Below are 19,604 nucleotides of genomic sequence, written 5' to 3' on the forward strand. Positions count from 1 at the left end.
AAAATGCAGTTTTAAGAAGGACCACAATTACCTTCAAAACCAGTCACACGCCAGGAAGAGGTGGAACATTGCAGTGTTAACACTGCAGGCATATATTAATAGCAGGTGGCACAGGCACAATTAGATACAATCCAGGTATGAGATGCACAATAAAATGTTGGTGCAAAACTGGACAAAGGCTTTAAAAGCGGGGCCAGTGTTTAAGGCCAAATGTATTAAAACTGAGCAAAGATAGGAGGCAAATCTAATTCTATGTCTCTATAATCATCAGGTCTCATTATATCTACATGACCTGAGGTTCTTTGTGTTGGGTTCACCTCCGTACACACTTCTAACCAGCTCAGCCTTGGGTGCTTTGACGATAAAAGAAGCAAGAGATAACAGAAACAAACCTGGAACTGAAAGTCTTATCCAAGTGGGGAAAATTTTGTTGCCCCCAGAGCACTTACATTTTTTGGAAGGATATGATCCTTTCATCGATATCATTGCCATTGGTCTCGTCCCTTGTTTTTTTTTTCTCAATTTATGGGTTATTTTAGTTTTGTCCTTGTCTCCTGATGAGACTGTCCTGCTGCGACAAACCTAAACCTAACAAAATGGTTTTTGTGCCTAAACCTCACAAAACAGTGACTGTTCCATAAACATGACCATGTTTTTATTATTATAATCATGAAGGTGAAGGTCTGGGGTGCTGCCACCCGTATACTCCGCATGCTTATTATTGTAACCATGACAACGAAGGTCTAGTACTCTTGCCGCTGTAGGGGCACTATTTCAGGAGATGCTCCTATGGGTTGTTTCAGAGGGTAGAGACACACAACCTATATGTTTGTTCAGTTTGGACAACTTCCTGATCCTGACTAATGTGTGCCTGTGAGCCCTTTGAGAGTTTTACTATGATTAAAGACTATGGAAACAAACTTGTCATGAAGCGCTTTCCCTTCAGCAACAATCGTAAAAGTAACCTTGAGTAAGATACCGAATCCCCTATTGTCCCAGTGGAGTGTCTGTGTAACTTTCAACTTTCAACCTGCAGCCACTCTCAAAAGCAGCTGCTGTCAATTGTCTTGCCTCGGATGCTGAACAGTATCTCAGTGCCATCAGTGTGTGACCAGATCTGAACTTTCTGCTAGAATCTTTCCCAAAAGCAGTGAAATACTGACTAGAGCCATTTACTACACATAACTTGGCATAACAGATTCAGTTTAATAGATGATAAAACTCTATTGTGAAGCAATGCTGGCAGCAATAAAAAAAGGACAGTCTCAGACCTGAAATGACTGTTTTGCTACTTTAAGGGTGCTGGGGGAAGTGATGGCCGAGCATGCCAGTAAGCCCACTGCCCCTCCCCATTACTAATAAACAGAGGCACAAGAAGGTTTATGGGAGGGTAATGATCTGAACCCTTGCTTCTGCTGTGTAAGGGAAATCAATGCTTAACTGCCAAAATTATCTGCCACAGGAAAGCAGAGAGCACAGACAGCGGCTGGTACTAAATATTCAAACAGCCTCATTTATCAAATGACTAATGTTTTCCTCTGCGCTGTGTGCTATAGTATACATCTCCTGTGTACTGGGCGGCCCACACCTCACTACACAACAATGAATACAACTGAGTATTTCACTTCTGATGGAACATTTCTTTATCTTCCTCCAGCTGAAATGAATTTTACAGAAAAGAGACAACAATTCAAAAATAATTGTAAAGCAAGACCTCACTGTTTTGGGCCTCCATTAAAACTGCCTACATTGATATCTATTCTTATTAAGCGAGTAGGTTTCTGGTGGTTAGACAGAAACCAGTGAAACCAGTGGAGAGAGAGTGATATTTGCTTGCTGTATAATTAACTTGTCTAATTTCCATATGAATCCCCTGCTAACAAGCAATGAGAGTGAGTAAAAGAATGAAAGCCATCAAACTCTGTTTCCAAGCTCATGTCTAAAGCCTTCAGAGGCTAAATAGGCAGCAGATCTCTTGAACAAAACCCATTAGGACAGAGTCATCCAAATGTCAAACTCCTCACATTGTGACACACAGGCTCCAACAGCATGTTATCATTTGACACTTTTTATACTTATATTTTTTTAATTTTATTAAAAAAAAAAGCTTCTCATAGTAGCAGCATGTCGTTGGAGTCATTACTGCCCCCTCGCAGATCTTAAACTGATTTGTCACAGTGTGTTTTTAACTTTAAAATGTCTAAGCAGTGAGTTCTATCGTCCCAGCACAGCCCACTCTGTGTCACCTTCAGTATACATCAGACATCCACCATGACGTCAGGGTTTGTGTTTTTATCTGCTTCTCCACTAATGCAGCACTAGTGTCTTCGGACAAAAATCCTTGTTCTATAATTTAAAGTTATGAACTGTATATAGTAGGATGTTAACAGCTTACCGATGCATAAAATTGAACATTTTTCTTAGGTTTTTGGCAAAGAACAAAACAGTGATGCTGTAATAATTTCTTTAGCGATTTCTCAATCTCATATTAATTGACAATGAACAATATTCTGTAAGGTGTAAATTGTACTCACAGGACCAGGAGGACCAGGAGGGCCAACATCACCCTGCAAATACACCACACACATAATATCAGTTACTGCACATGAGTGCCTGATAGACAGAGAGACAAACATACAGCAGAAAAAAGCTTAAAACTGCACTTTATAAACTACTTCTATAAAGCAAATCGCCACCCAAGTCATCACCTCGAACAGCTACATCAACAGGTTTTGGACCAACAATAAAGGAGGTAATAACATGACCCGACTTCAGAGAAAACACTGTCTAACTCAAGTCATGTGAAAAGAATGACATGAACAGAAAACAAAGAAGTCTTGTTGAAAAGCATAGCATGCTCCCATACTTATTGTGCTTTATTAGTGTGTGTTTATATATGCATACACTTGTACCATGTAAAACCCTTTGTAATGGCTGTACTGGGGGCTTTAGGGAACCTTAGTTCTGAATTGTAATGCATTGCATTCAGGAGCCTCCATTCTCCCATTCATAGTTTACAAGCTATAACTTTTGTGCTTTCAGTAAAACAAGACAACTAGGCACAACACCTGCGCATATACAGTGGACTAAACAACTAAAAGGTTTTCCAAGAATACATGCTGTGCCTTATCTAGCCTACAAAATCCTGTAAATTTGTGATTTTAATAACAGAAAAAGTTTATAGTGCCCATCTGATCTGGATCAAAATGCCAAAGAGATATACCAAAATCACAAGGTTTTAATTAAACAAGTTGTATAACTCATCTCCAATATGCCACGTTTTATTCTATTGCTATCTATTTAAATGTTTTTGGCTACTTTGCCATCATTAGGGTGCTATCAGTCAGGCAGGAAAGAAATAAAAAATTACATGCACGCTTAGAGTTCAAGACAACAACACAATCATGTTTTCCAGAGATTTTTAGCCATGCTAGCAGCATCGCTTTAGGGATGGCAATGTCAGTCAGTCCATCACTTTGGACACTCATTGGTTGATTGCAGTGAAACTTTGTACAGACGTTCATGGTTCCCAGAGGATGAATCCTACTGACTTTGGTCTGACATTGCCATTCACTGAAACCGTTCTGCTAGGATTCATCATCTGGGTACCATGGATGTTAGTAAAAGTGCATTATAAATGGCCACATGGTGGCACTGTCTGCAGTAAACAATGTGTTGAGACATGCCCAGATTACAGATTAAGCTGAATTTCTTTATATATATATATATATATATATATATATTTATACAGTATTCTGTTATGTAAAAGATAAACAGAGGTAATCAAATAAAAGAGGTACGGGTAAGACTCTAGTCTTTGTTGTGTGCCTACCACAGGGGGTTTCATCTACAAAGTGTCTGTTAGGTATCGGCTTTGCCTCATTCCCTTGCGTTCTTGCTGTTTTCACCTTCCTTATGTTTCATGTTTGTCCCCGGTTTGTCTTTGTCTGTGTTTGTATGTGTTTTCTGGGGGTAGCCTTCCAGACTCCTGCTCCAGCCAAACCACCTGCGCACCTGTTTCAGATCAGCTCATCTTCTCAACAAGCTCCTGCAGTATTAAAAGGCCAGCTCCTCACACTGTTTCTTCATGTTGCTTTTGACTGCAGCCTAACTATTGTTTGCCTGTACTCCGGGTTCACCTTTGCTTGCTCGCCAGAATCTTGCCTTGTCCAGTTCCTTGTGTCTATAAACCCCAGGCTGAGATGTGGTCCCCAGCCTGCTCTGTGTTGTTCGTCCAGTCCGGCCCAGTCCTCTGCTCTGCATCCCATCCCGCTCCCCAGCGACCTCAGCCTCAGCCCTGAGCCATTCTTCCTAAATTCTTCAATAAACAGCCTTTGTTACACTGCTCAACTGTCTCTGTGTCTGAGTCCTACCGTCCAACACCAAGCTCCATTCAAAATGTACTAGTATCACTGGGACAAAAGTCTATGAACATGAACAACCACAGAAAAGATGCACACAGAGCACGCAGACACAAAGTGTCAACAGCAAGGCAATGATTTCAATCGTGCTTACAGGAGCAATGGACACAAACAATAGCAACTGTAAAAACCAAGTATTAACATCCTGCAGATTCATTTTTTGCTGCTCGATGATTTCAAAGAGCCTTGGAGGACAAACAGGCTGAGAGAAGATAACTAACTCAAAAGGTTTAGTGCCTGAAATGCTGTCTATCACACTAATTATATCCTTTGAACTTCCTTACCTACAACACCTTTTTCTTTGCTCTACACACATACACACAGGGAGCACAAACAGAGGGAATCATCATGTATGACACTTGACATTGATGTGACTTACTTTTTGTCCTTTCATCCCGCCGGCCCCCTCGTCACCTGGCTGACCCTATGGGAGGAGGCCTTGGTTAATGACTGTGTAACACAATGGCACTGTAAATGTCACTGCAGGAAAATACGTACAGGGTCTCCTCTCTCTCCTTTTTCTCCTGGGACTCCAGACTCGCCCTTCTCCCCCTGTATGTGAACAGAGCAGATCATTGACAGACAGCAAAGACAGGGCACAAAGACAGAGAGCTGAAACTTAGGCAATGAGTATTCAGAAAAAAAAACATACAATACTGTGTCTTCTCAAAACCAAGCGTTTGTAATAAAGCAGAAAAAAAGGAAACAATGTGAGACTTGCTTTGTGTGACTATGGTCTTATGCGAGTCTAGTAGGATAATGAAAAACTCAAGCCCCTGTTGCATTGCAGCACTTTTCCATGTTTCCATGTCAAAAATCATTCCTCTGTCTGCCAATAGATGGCACTTTATGACTGCTGGTTTGCTGCCCTTGGAATATTTTTAATAGGATCTCCTTCTGTCAGTTATGTGGAGAATACTCTAAGTAAATGTAACTGTAAAACAAATGTACTTGCACCTTGGTCAAGACAAACAGAGAATGAATAATTAAAAAGATCTGTGATAAAACTCTGAGTTCTTTTATACACACACATATGCTGGGGAACTTCTCAGTTTCTTGAAGCCTCAGTAGAAGACACAGCATACTCTATGTATTTCCAACCTTCTTATGACCTTTTTCTTTCGTTTTTTTAGTGTTACAAAAGGTCACAGGACTGAAGATATATGGAGTTACCAGGGTTATTTTAGCTACATGGCAGAAGTGTGGCGAATAATTTACCAAATGCTTCTGAACTAGGAGAAATCAATTGTTTCACATCCCCTGACACATTTAATGAAGCTCACTTGTTGCCTGTCACACATAACAGAGAATTAAAAAAAAAAAAGACAAAAGAAAAAAAAGGGTTGAAAAGGTGGCTCATCAAAGATCATTGTTTGGTATGGCAAGTATGAAGATTAGGTAGGGCATGCTTCAGATACTCTGTGTTGAGACACTATGAAGCATCTGTTTAACATCTGTCTGAGAAGACAGAGACATCTCAGAAAGGTTGCAGCATATTTGTGCGCTCCTTAGCAGTGCCTGGACTCTAACAGACAATAATTGCCATTCAGTTTCAGCCCCTCCCCCATTCCTTCGGCTCGCTAACGACAGCCGCTGCGATACCAATCATTTAATGAGATATAGTCACTGTTTCCTCGTCCAAATTATGAGCTGTTATTAAGTCAGTCGACTGCTGCTATGTACGAACAGATTGTCCTATTAATATTTTAGGCAGGGAGGAGGGACTAGTGGCAAAACTGACTTTGAGTACTTACTGAATTCTGTACAGCTTTTTCAATTACATGGGAACCAAATGATTTTACCACTATTATTAACCTTACCAGAAAATCACCTATATAACTGTCAGCTGCAACAGCGATGCTGGTATGTGTGTGTTTGTGTGTGATATCATGGCAAAATGTGGTCCCGGAGACACCAACCATAGCGCTTTTGAGCATTTTTGCGGGCGTTTATACCTGTGGACTGATTTTGTCACTGAAGTAGCATCACAACTGTGCAAGATACAGTCACAAAATTTGACAGGTGTGTAGTTGAGATCAAAATGAAGATGAAGATGAGCATGGTTTGACCCATGAGTTCTAAGTACTCACTAATGTAAATATAACTACAGAGCAGACCTACTCATGGATTGGAATGTAAACTTATTGGCAGCTGCGTTGTTTTTCCTTTTTCCTGGCAAAAAAAAGCCACTGACAGTACAGTACAACTTTAAACTACAACTTATACTGTACACAGAAAGTGGTTCACCATTTCTGAGGCAATTTGCACTTATGACTGATATTCAATCTAAATCACATCTGATGGAGAGTTAGTATTACCCCAGGATGTCACTTATACAAATGCTGTGCACTGCATTCTGGCAGAGGCTCATGGAAAAATATTTCAGTGGTTATCTTTGTTGGATCTCCATGGAAGATCATTCAAAGTCAATTTATTGGCAGAGGAGTATGTAACAAGTTAATAAACCTTTCAAATAAGATTAACTGCACCACGGCCAGTATTTATCCAGATTATGACTGTATTTACACAACGAGAAAGCCCAGCGTGTATAGGATAGGGAACTGGTCCACCTGTGGATGTCTGTGGGTGATATGTTGACTTTGAGACATCCCGGGTCATCAAACTGCAATTAAGCTTGTCTGCGTCCCTCTCTGTCCATCCATCAAGATCTGCAGTGTTCTGTCAGAGCCTGTTTGAGACTGTCAGTGGGAGATACAGTTATGGAGATGTGATTCATGAGAAAGCCATCTCCCAGCACATCATGCACTGCAGAGACCTTTTTTTTTTTTTACTTTAAAACACTCACACTCTGCTGAGAGAGTGAGAGGGGGCTCAGCTCACACAGATGTTACACAAGCTGCAGTTTAGTTTGACTTGCATCTGTTTTGTCCAAGCTAAAAAATGCACAAGGATGGCCACTGAGTAGTAGGGAGAATCCTTGATGCTGTTCAATTATTACTGCTGATGGAAACTTCATTCGTCTTGGTGCTGTGATGGTTAAGCTTGTCTCACTTATCATGTTGGGTTGTGTAAATTCCTTTAAATGCATTGCTATATTTGTTTCATTATAGCAGATTTAAATGTGAAATGATTCTCTGGCACAGGAGAGCTTTCTTGTCATCCACAGTAAGCATGAATTTATAACGATAAAGCAAAGATGTATCCGTAATGTAGGAGCATGACTGATTCATGGCAAGGGCAAGGCTGGTTTGTATATTTAATGTAAGTATTACAGAATTGAAACACCTATCATCAGCGTGATGCAAAGGCCTTAAAACAAAAACTTTAATCATGAGATCGATTCAAGTGAGACATTAAAGCTGAAACATAGACGGCAATTACAGAAAAACCCATGAAAACTTAATCAAGGTAACCTCTATTTATCATTTTATTCTCAAACTTGACTTACCAGGACATGGTAATACATGATCAGTTTTCATCCAAACAAATCCACTATCCATTGTGCCTCCACCTGTGGTATAGTTACTGCGATCCCATTTGTTTTGAGGTATAATAAGTATGTCCTCTTACAGACAACTTTCTTTTTCAAGGTTGGCCAGCTGACACTTCTCCTTCCTCTGGGCACAGAGAGCAGGAGGAATTCTGCAGTCTGAGCTGACACCCCAGCAAACGACGCACCTATACATCAAATGAACAGCTGCGGTCAAGAGGTTGTCCACTACACAATAGCTTTCACTCTCGGCATGATCACAAGTGGGCCACTGGAGGCTTTGTGGGTGGTGGGTGGGGGCGGGGGTGGGTTTGTGAAGGGAGCAGGTAACAACAGAGACAGTGGGAGGCCTGGTAGAGGTCCATATCTGAGAGTTTTTTTTACACAGTATATCTCATATGCCTCTGGTGAGCTACAGCACCCCTGGGCTTCATGAAAATGATTGCAGACGCTTTTTTGCAAAAGCACTGTACCTAATAGCCATCTGTCTGTTTGGAGTTGAGCACTGAGTCACGCTGTGCTGCGCTGCAGGAGGTGCAGGGTGGGAACAGCTATTTAACTTGCACAGTGGATAGGCTACAATTGACTGAAAGGTGCCATTTCCAGCAAGGGAGATCTACCCTTAACTACAAACACAAAAATGTCACTCAAGGACGGAGCGCGTTCTGTTTCTGGTCACGCAAATGTCTGATTTGTCTGGGCTGGCTTCTTGGGACAACTGGTTGTATACAGTACATCTTTATTCAGACAATCCTGTGCAGGGGCCGTATTACAGAAACTTGCTATCTTAAGTCTTAAGTTAAGCAGGAGGAGTATAAGATAGGATTTTTCCCAATTTTGTATTACAATAGCAAATCCTAACTAACTTTAGGAATCCTATCTTATCTTACTTCATCCAATCTTATCTCAGGGTAGGAAATCCTAAATACTCAATCCAGCATCAGCTATCAACTTTTATGACTGTTACCTAGCAGCTAACGCTAATTTTTTTAACCGATTAGATTATTCATTGAAACATACAAAAAAATGGCCACTTCACTCTGAAAATCTCTTTCAGCAACAAAAATTACATGCATTTGTCAGAAAACTGGAAGAGCCTCATGTTGCCAAATCAGCCTCTCCACAGCTGGTCGAAGCTGCTCTGCTAACAGCAGGATCATGGTCCCCAGGTAGCCTGTAGCCTATCTACTAACAGCTTCACAGTTTTTGGGAAGTTAGGAAGCTAGGATAGGAACATTGACTTATGAACTAATCTTCTGTAATGGCTTTTTTCCTAAATCGGGTCCTAACCTTTAATTACCATGGATACCAAACAGTAAAGTGCATACTACAGAAACTTCCTGCAAGATATGAAGTTTCTGTAGTATGGCCCCAGATGATTAAACTCCTTGGCTATTTGGAGCACTGCTACGATGAACACTGCTCAGTCATCTTGACAACCCCTCCTGGAAGTGCAGGTAAGGGCTGGTTTATCAAACAGGGAGACAGCTCAAATCTACCTTAAATGCCACATGTCAGTGCTTTGTTTTGTGATGAATATTGTTTTGAGTGATACCTTGACACTTGCTCCTTCGGAGGTTCCTGGGGGACCCTGCAATTGCAAGCATTGTAACATTTTTTTCACACAGGGAAAGGATAAAAGGATTTCATGTCACAAAGACAATGGTATACATATCTATGGTGTCTCTGTCACACCTTCTGCATCCTGTCTTTCTTTTCACCGACGACTGTGTGTGTGTGTGTGTGTGTATGTGTGTGTGTGTGTGCGTATATACTGTATATGATACATCGTCACGCTTTAACCATCTTAACCCTTTCCTAGCCCTTATTTAAACTGGCAAGTTTACTTGAAAAATATTTCTATTAACAGCAAAGGCCTGCTGTATTGTATTTTCTAACCTTTGCACTAATGTTAGCTCTCATAAAGACATGGCTGGCCCCCAGCAGGCTATAGATTATCTTTGAGTGTGTCTTTGTTGTGCACCTTTCACAGACTCCCCTGTTGTTGTGCAATGCTAATTTGACTTTGAAAAATAACTGCTGCCCCTTCAACTGTGAGCACTGTCCTGCTGCCAATGGACAAGAGAGAGTGATGCCCTGGTGTGTGTTTTGAATAGATGATATTGCCCCTGAGATCTACCTCAGCAGAACAGGTGACTCATAAATGCCAATACCAGGGGATGGAGGCAAAGTTGGCACATGCTATGGGTATCATCAGGACATTGCCATTTAGAAATGTCACACCTTCTGCATCCTGTCTTTCTTTTCACCTACGACTCTGTGTCCTACAACTTTATGAGTTATTAAGGAGGCACAGAGACATATTGAGAGATGCGGGAGAGATTTAACAGTGAGTAACTCAATTTTACTATAGATAATTGGACCTATTGCATAACTGTGATAGAAGCAAAAACCAAATCTTTCTGGATGAAGAAAAATAAGACAAACCCTATGTCCTGATCAAGAATGTAATCAGGGCAATAGTGCATGAAAATAATTGGACACCCAAAGCATCTGAACTGCCTGAACACTTCTGTTTGTGCTGACATCACAGCAGTTAAGAGTCTGACAAGCTGTCTCCTTTAACATATCGTGGTGTTTGTGCCCTTTCATGTGTGGGTCACTAAACAAACACACAAACTGTGTCTGGGATTGGTTTAGGCGCCTGTGGAAACAGCGATAATTCAAGGAGTCAACGGGCCTTATAGGCAAGACTCGTCCTACTCATCAATACAAGCATTCTCAAGTGCTACCTTAATATACCCCTTGTGGTTTGCGCTAATAATATAGCCTGCTTGCAGCAGTATGGGAGAAAGGGGTATTTTGAATAGATCAATACAGCCTAAGCATGGAATTAATGCTCCGACTTCACCCAGATGTTTCACTATGAGGAGTGTAATTGCTCTTTTTAAGATGGGTTTTATATTGCGTGTCTGCTGATCAAATGTTTTCTTTAATATGCTTTTAAAAAGATGACAATGGTAATCTCAGGGGAATTCTTGGTCAAATAAAGGGTCAACTGAAATTGATTCTGACTGGTAGAAAAGTGAGAAAACAACATCCTGTCAAAAGAGTTGCTTTATTGTACCATCTGAGCCAAACTTAACTTAAACTTTCAGTGTTTTGTTTTTTGTACTGAAGGTTTTAAATGAGAAGGACTTAAGTATAATGACCATAGTATGTACTGTATGTGTCTGTTACTGCGTATCACTCACAGGAAGGCCTCTGGTTCCAGGCTCCCCAGTCTTTCCTCTCCGTCCCTAAGGAAGGAAAAAAAAAAAAAAAAAAATTAAGATGAGTGAGTGAAGATGCAACAACAGGTGTGGCTGGGCAGACATGCTGCCAGCAATTAAGACTAGACAGCAACTCCTGTCGCAGTCTCTAATTTGCTTTTAATTAACAACAAGAAAACAGCTTAATTGCTGCACCCCGTGTGGCCCACTACTCTTTGTTCCCTCCTCTGGTTTACTGCCTCCTTTCCAGCTGTGCAAGTCCCTCGGTGCATCAATCAACCCAAGGAGCACATACAGCAGCAAACAGGCCAAGCCAGGCAGTGCTGTCCGGCATCGCAAAACGAGGTCAGAACGAAGCTACCATTTTTGCTTTGAGATTTTTTGACATTTTGTGAATTACAAAACGCCTTAGTGCTTGAAAGTCTGCGAGTCTTGAAAAGCTGACATCTTAATGAGATGTAATGCTATCTGAACCAAACCAAAGTTGGTATAATTTACATCAAGAGGGTTTATGTTCTCATGAGAAAAGAGGATACAGCTCCGTTGATATCCGTACAGCTATCCTATAAACTGGCAGGGCATCACTGGTTCTGTGTTATGAGAAGTGTCTGGAATTAGCTGGCTTTCTCTCACACGCACGCACACGCACACGCACACACACACACACACACACACACACACACACACACACACACACACACACACACACACACACACACACACACACACACACACACACACACACACACACACACGACAGATGTAAAATCAACTCAATTAGGAGATGGTAATACTCTGGCCGATATCAATACACTGTACAACAGTGTGATCAACAGCAGAAGCATGAGACAATGTAGATAGTATTAAGGCTAAATATGATTACCTCTTTCCAATGGGAGTTTCATCACCTGACACAATTGCTATATTGAAACATTGTATTTCTCTTCTACTATACGTGTCAGAGACACAAAAACACTTCTTTCCACTGAGTTAATGGTTGTGTAGACTTGTGAAGACGGAAGGATCACTGGCTGCTGGAAGAAAAACGGAGAATCAGAGAGTAATGCCCCTGACACTCCATGTATGCAGACTTTGATTAAGTTTGTTGTATTTGACATGTACATTTCGCCTGCAACAAAGACAAAGGAAGGAACTTAACTGAGAACTACAGCTTTTAATCATCTGTTTGCCTGTGTGCTCATGCTTGTATGCAGCGTTTCTCTGTTTGTAGGACACAGATTACAAGACGATGAAAACAGAAAAAGCCAGGGTGTAGTACAGTAAATATTAACCTTAATAATGACACAATGGAACCAGTTTGTGCCTACTCTCGGGAATTGCACGCTTTCCTCTGTTCATACTGTTTGATGTTCCAACGCAGCCATGGCCAGCGTCTTTTGATCATCTGTGTTAATGTAGCTCCGAGTCTACATGTGCTTTAATGTGAGTATGAATGAGCGCTACGTCAAGAAGAGCTGGAAGATGTGGAATTGCGTCATTGTGTAGGAACAGCACCTTTAAACCTTAAAATCCTTGACTTCAAATGACTGACATTAAATTCTACTGCAATAATGTCTTTGAATTGTAACTTAGGTTGATTACTTTGTGGCACAAAAAGAGCAGACAGAGTGGCAGCCAAAGTATTCGATAAGCGCTTGTGCATCAGGTTGCTATATGTAGATTCAAAACACATCACACTTGTTTAAAAGGTCTAATTCTCACAAACAAAGAAGGTGTTTCATGAGGGTGGATGGTGTTATCATAATGAATAGGCTGACAGAGAATCATTGCTACGTTTGCAAAACGATCAGATGTTTGTTTCTAGCCTTAGCCCCTGCTGCCGTCCTTTCCCCCCTGAACCCGACAACAAAAGCAGATTACACAGATAAGTAATATAGCTAATGAATATTTCATATGCTATTATTCCAAACAGGTCATGAATTATTCAGTATTCCAAATTATTTCTCCACATTTGCCCTTAAATCTCTTAACTGCAAAGTGCATACTAATTTTTATGTCCATGTATTTGCATATTATCATCTAAATAAATAGTAGTACTGTAGATCTCAATTCTCAACAAATGAAGTCAGAACAACTAAATGATGATCTGGGGTAAACTCCATATCATTACCTCTGGGCCTGCACCTTACTTGCACAGTTACTTACAAGTTATAAAATGGTTCTTAATAAGGTGGTTAGATTTTGCTTAGAACTTCATTTCCACATCTGAACAAACCGTTTAGGAGAGGTTTCAAAAAATATCATTCTGCTCACATAAAGAAATACTAATATATTTCAATCTTTGATTACTTCTATGGTAGTCGGACTGCATTTATACTCACTTGCCAGTTTATTAGGTACACCTACCTATTAATGCAATGTAATAAAATGGCTGTGCTCTGAATCTTACCTTTATTATGATAATTCGTACCTTTATGGGAGGGTTTTAGTTTAAACCGGTGCTGATTGAACTTTATGGTCATTTGGGCCCTGACACTTGTGGTGCTGCTGAATTGAATCGCATTATATTATGAGCCGTTTTTTAATATTTGGGCTACAACTCTCAGTATCAGCTATGTTCAACTGTGTAGTTTAGCCCAGAGTTTTTTCTTCTCTGATAACATATTCATTCAGTATTTATAAACAATGACAGCCCAGACACTCATTTTCACAGCAAAGCAATTCATTAAAAAAAGACTACACCAGGTGACCTTGGGGTCAGACTGACACATTTCTGCCCAGAGGACCTCTGGTTAGCACGCCATTCCCAACGAATCTGTGCACAGTGACAAGAAATAATTAGTCCGGAGCACAGCTGTCATCACCGTTTGCACTCAGTTGACTCTCCAAACTGAAACACCTGCCAGTGACACAGCGAGATAACCGCCTCTGAAGGGACATGGTGGCTCTGGAATACTGAGATAATCAAGATGCAGCAACCACCGTGGTGCCCATGAACACCCAAATAATACAGCAACAAGTGCTGGTTTTTAGACTATTAACTCAGGGTTTTAAGTAGAATTTTGAATGAATGCCATTTCAATGATTTGATCAATTCTAAATGTCATGTTTGGACCTCCTAGACTAATATAAAAGTGTAACTAAAGGGATACTCTGACATTTTGAATTGAGGTTTATAATAATGTTCAGTCAAGTTAGAGATTTTTTTCTTCATTACTAAAAACAGTTTATTGGTTTGTTGTAGCAGAAAACGATAAATGCTTGTAGGCACAAGCTAAAAACTAACTTTGTTACAGAATGCCAATGTCAACATCTATTTTTGTGCCTTCATTCTATAACTATCAGGACAAAAACATCATATCATATATTCAGCTTAATCATGCTCTGTGTTTATGTTGCAACCACCTTTCCTGTTGGATATGCAATGCTCAAATGAAAACACTTAATTCACTGTTTAAGCGCATTTACTGTAATGAAATAATAAAATGCCATTTTTGTCAAAAAAGGTCCCTCTGGCAAGAAGTTTGTCTTTGTTTGAACTTTGTGTTACCTAATTTTTCATCTCAGAGAGCAGAGGGGATACAATTGATGCTAAAAAAAAGCATTTCAATGATGATGATTTTTTCTAGTTTAATAATATGTTCATCATAAAGCTAAATTTCCAAGAGCAAATTTCAGGGATTCTGCAACTATATGCAAAGCTGTATTGTAATTTTGTCCTATTTATATATATTTTTTCTTGGTGAACAAGGTACAGACACAACACCAGAAGAAAGGTACATGTCAGGGGTGAACTGCAGTCCAAAGCAGTCTCTAGGCAACAAGGATGAACAGCAAACTGAAACTGAGGATTTCAAAAAAAATCCAAGGCAATGTGAGAAACATGAGAAATATGGGACAACAAAACAAGATAATTGTTTTCCTTGATGTATGAGGATTTTAGCGACGAGCGAGAGTGAAAGAGCAGCCTGCTGTTGGACTTTGACCATTGGTTAAACAGCTATTTTGCGCTGCCACATTCAAGCCACTTTGAAACTTAACACCACTTGTGTATGCCAGAATGCCATAGTAAAATATGACATCACAGTGATAATTATAACTTGAATTATCACAGAATGGCAAGCACACAAGATCAGCCAGCAGAGTCAGTAAACCTTTTCTTTCAGCTAAGCCAACCTTAACTTTCTCATTTCCTTTTCTATTTCTCCATCTCTCATTTATCTCTTTCTTTGTGTATATTATCATGATTCTATTACTTTCATCTCATCCCTCTCTCCTGTATCTGTTTTTTCTTGTCGTCTCCCCATCCTTCTCCTGTCTCCTGTCACTCGCCCCATTTCTCCCTCACCCAACTTCCAGCGCTTGTTGGATCACCCTGGCAATCTCTGTTGCTATGCAACGCTCAGTGTCCTATAAATTTGACAACATCCTAGTGCTTGATTATTATTTGAGCGCTGCAGTGTGAAGCCCTCCTTCAGGTCATTGCAGTAGATTAGAGGGAGGGAGAGAGAGAGGAAGGCAAGGAAGGAAATGAGGGATGAGAGGGAGGGAAGGAGGTGGAGAAAGATGAAGGGATTGTGGAGGAGAGGAAAGGAAAGAGAGTAGGAGTGAAAGATGAACTAGCCTCTTGAGTAAATGAAAGATGGGCTGGCAAGACTTAACACATATTCACATGTACTATTTATCTGTTCCACTCTAAAAACCTGCAAACCATATAACAGAAGTGTGAAAAGTACTCCACATTAGCTACAAATTCAATAATGGTGCTAGTATAACTAGAATGAGTACGCTTTTGAGCTGGGGTAAGGAGGAGGCCTCTGTAGACTGACAGCGTATTTTGAACTTCTGACTTAATCCTCATGGATCCCAGCCTCAACTGGCTTCAACTCTGCTATGAGTTGTAAAGTGTAAAAGGAAAGCACAGACATGGGGCCTGGCGCAGTCCTGCAACACAAGTCCCAATCTGAGAGCAAAGTCAACAGCGACAGTGACACACAGCAGAGGCACTCGTTTATGATGACTCCATAATCCTTATCCCAAATGTCAACATGTTCTTTGAGACATTCCATGTCTGACTACCCGAACTGGTATAAAATGGAGATGGCAGAACTTGGCGTATTTTTAGCAGTAAAGCAGATATATACCATGAAAAAGCCACATAATCCACCTGACAAGTGCCCCTGTCAATAGGGGTCAGTAGATAAGCTGGAGGAGCCCTCTGAAATGAACACCACAGGACCCAACTCAAAGCCTGACACCGAACAGAAGGACAACATTTTTTTCCCTTTTATATGCAGGGGTTGCTATCAGCAGGTAAATCAATTTTAACTCGTTTGAACATCATTTCATCATATTTCAAACGTAATACCTCATCTTTGATTTTTGTTCGTTTGTCTCTCAATGTAAAAAATATAAAGGCCACTGGAACTCCCAAAAGTGATTATCCCTTCCTCTTATTTACATTAATTCTTTATGAATTCTCTAAATAAATCTAAATTCATTGTGTGTTTACTTTGACACTCAAATTTAAACTTGTGCACCATTACATAACCATTTAAGTGAGGTTTTGTTTTTTTTTTGGTTTTAGGAGAAACCCATTAACTCACAAATTACAAGACCATTTATTCATCCGCCAAGCCTTCACGTTTTAACCAAATGTATCCTGGTTACACACCCGGATACCTACTGTATATGCCTTTTGACCAGCAAATCCCCACATGTCACACAGAAGTTTCATATCCTGAAGGGTAAACTATGTGACATTACCAAGCCAAGTTGTGTCTGCTGATGTAGCTCATGGGAGAGATGACCTTTTCTTGACTGAAAAACTCACATGCCACTCCCACTCATTCTGCCTGAGCTGAGCCCCATCTCCCTCTGGGGACATGTACTCCGGCCACCTTAGCCTTTTGTCTAACTGCTGTACTGGGTTTAACTGGAACTGACTGTGTAGCTTATGAGCAGCAGCTGTATTTGCTTGGTAAACAAATGTGTAGACCCACATAATATCCTCATGCCATTTAAGAATACATGGAACAAAGAGAAGTTCACTGACTCTCCAAAAAGCTCATGGACACCCAGGATTGTGAACTTGAGTATTCACACTCAAAAAAAAGACAGAAACTCAAACAGACCAATGGGCAACATGTTGTACAAGAGAAAGTTTGCCACAAGACAGCCTGTCACAGCATTAATCCCCAGTGAGAGTGGTTGTCTGCTCCTGGCTAGTGAAAGACTGACGCACACGACCAGATGCGTTTGACCCCTCTGTCCTCTGAACCTACAGTCCCTTAAGAACACTTCATGTAATCAGATTCAGACAAGATGCAGACAATTACTCAAACTGCCAGCAAAAGCTAATTTATTCTGTAATTAATTCTGAAATGTCATCCCTTCCCCTTGCAAATAGTATTTTCTCATTTCTCATTTAGAAATTTGCACCATGAACCATAAGAATTAGCAAGACTAGGAGAAAAACAGCATAAAGAATGCACAAAGGATCTCTAAAATAACAAAATTTTGACAGCAATCTCTTGCAGATTTTACCACGTTTAGCTCAGCAATGTGTCTAATTATCAAGTCATATGTTGGAAATGAATATGACATTATCAACACTCCAATCTCTTGAGTAGGAAAGTTGTGTCTTTTTCCAAGCACAGAGTAACAAACTGCTCTAAAATCTACAGTAGGCTCATTCTGTGTTTTATAAGAAACAAACTATCAAATTCTCAGCTTCACTTAGACTGACAGTACTTACATACTTACATACACTACATCAACCTAGCTGCTATTGGGAATAAGCTTCAAAATTCTAAGTGTCGACTGGTGAAAGGGACAAATATTCAGTGAATGAATTCACACCAACTATGCAGCTGAATATTCTGCAGCTGTCAGAATCATCGCCAAACCTGTTTTCACTGTGTCAAAACAGCTATCAACGCTTCTAGGGTAAATATTGATCATACTGCTTGCTTGAAATGTCACAAAACACACTGCAGAGACCACAGCCTCACCTGCTTCTGATTAAGGATCCAATTAGAGACAGACAGTGCAAATTCCTTACTTCTGACTGCCCTCGCTGGATGCCATCTTAGGACACTGCACAAGCTCAGAAAATGCCTGGGCACTGGAGCTTGCAGAGATCCCTTGCACTTGGTGAAAGCCTCAATAAAATAGGATTTGTTCCAGTTGTTTACTGAGGGTTAAGAGGAGCGGCCGGGGCAGGAAGAGAACGGCAAAGCCGACAGCTGCCTGGCAGGGGCTCAAATGCAGCTTAGCATTTTTCACCATTCTGACTGGCACACAATGCTCTCTTTAACTCCCAGCCATCTAAATATTCAGGGACGTATAAAGAGATGGCTGACACTGCAGCCGACTTAAGACACAGCTCAGCTGGCCAAGATTGCACCTATAGTCTCTTGGCTAAAGCTTTCCATGAGGGCTTTCCTCACAGAGACTCAATCATAGACCCCATGTGACTAAATGGTCATTTGTACATGTGCCACTAGATGGCAAACTAGCTTCATCACAAATGTTGTACATAGAGGGGGGACAGAGCCAATGAGGAGACTCTAAGCCTTCTGTGAGAGAGGATGGATGTCCTCAATGCATGAATGTATGATGTGTGTGGGGTAACATCCCTAATTAGGCAGTCTGGCAATTAGGCACTGAATACCGTAAAGGAAATTTTGCTGTAGAGTGCTTACAAGGAGGAGAAGAAGGAAATAGATGAGAGCAAGGACCTGTACGGCAGTGAGAGAGAGTGACAATAATTTTCAACTGCCACACAATACAAAGGGACACATGTGGCATTACAAGGGCACCCAGTCATAGAATACCACATATCATCGGATAAAGTAACCATTATAGAGCTATTTCAGCAAACATCTAACTCCTCACTACCACACAGTATGCAAACACTACAGCCAAAGGCAAAACACAGGAAGTACAGACAGTGAATGTCTATGGAAACTAAGCCAAGGCAGTCCCAAGGGAGCCTCCGAACATCTCTTTACAACAACCACGTCCCTACCACATCTTCAGTGATGAGTTTTAAGAGCTCATTGACTTTAACAACTCCTAAGGAGAGGAAAGAGGGCTGACAATATTATCTGAATTTGCATTTTAATGTGTTGAAGATGATAAATCTATATTAAACTATGAGCTCAATTCCCGCCGATCAGCTGAAGTCTGTGCAGTTGTCCATGCAAGCTGGGTGCCTACTTCGTTGGCTCCTCACTAGACCGTCATTGCCTCTTGAATGTTCTCATCTCCTAATGGAAGCTGTTATTAGTCTTGGCTCTTAGAAATTTCACAGTCTCATCTGGACTTTTGGCCGTATTATTCATCCGGAGCAGATTGCTCCCATCCTATGTTTACAGATACTGAGTGTTTCATTAATGCATTATCCAACAAGTGAATAGGAGAGGCTGAAAATCTACTTTGAATAAACCCTGGTTCATTTTACAAACCAAATATTTGAGGTCAGAGAGAATACACTGTGCAAAGATCCACAGGGCGCTCACTCCGGGCACTGTA

The 19,604-nt window shown here is 40.7% G+C and overlaps 1 protein-coding gene across 4 annotated transcripts in view; it reads right to left on the reverse strand.

The window, feature by feature from the left end:
- Nucleotides 1–19,604, reverse strand: part of LOC130180987 (collagen alpha-1(XIX) chain-like) — a 94,860-nt gene that overhangs the window by 31,933 nt on the left and 43,323 nt on the right. For 3 of the 4 annotated variants that reach the window (XM_056394698.1, XM_056394696.1, XM_056394699.1), the window contains 5 exons: nucleotides 11,088–11,132; nucleotides 9,428–9,463; nucleotides 4,920–4,973; nucleotides 4,801–4,845; nucleotides 2,535–2,567 (listed from right to left, as the gene is read on the reverse strand). In XM_056394698.1, the coding sequence (XP_056250673.1) occupies nucleotides 2,535–2,567; nucleotides 4,801–4,845; nucleotides 4,920–4,973; nucleotides 9,428–9,463; nucleotides 11,088–11,132 (213 nt within the window). The remainder of the gene's footprint in view (nucleotides 1–2,534; nucleotides 2,568–4,800; nucleotides 4,846–4,919; nucleotides 4,974–9,427; nucleotides 9,464–11,087; nucleotides 11,133–19,604) is intronic. The other variant, XM_056394697.1, reaches the window with a different exon arrangement.

The sequence above is a fragment of the Seriola aureovittata genome, chromosome 14, assembly GCF_021018895.1.
Source record: "Seriola aureovittata isolate HTS-2021-v1 ecotype China chromosome 14, ASM2101889v1, whole genome shotgun sequence".
NCBI lineage: Eukaryota > Metazoa > Chordata > Actinopteri > Carangiformes > Carangidae > Seriola > Seriola aureovittata.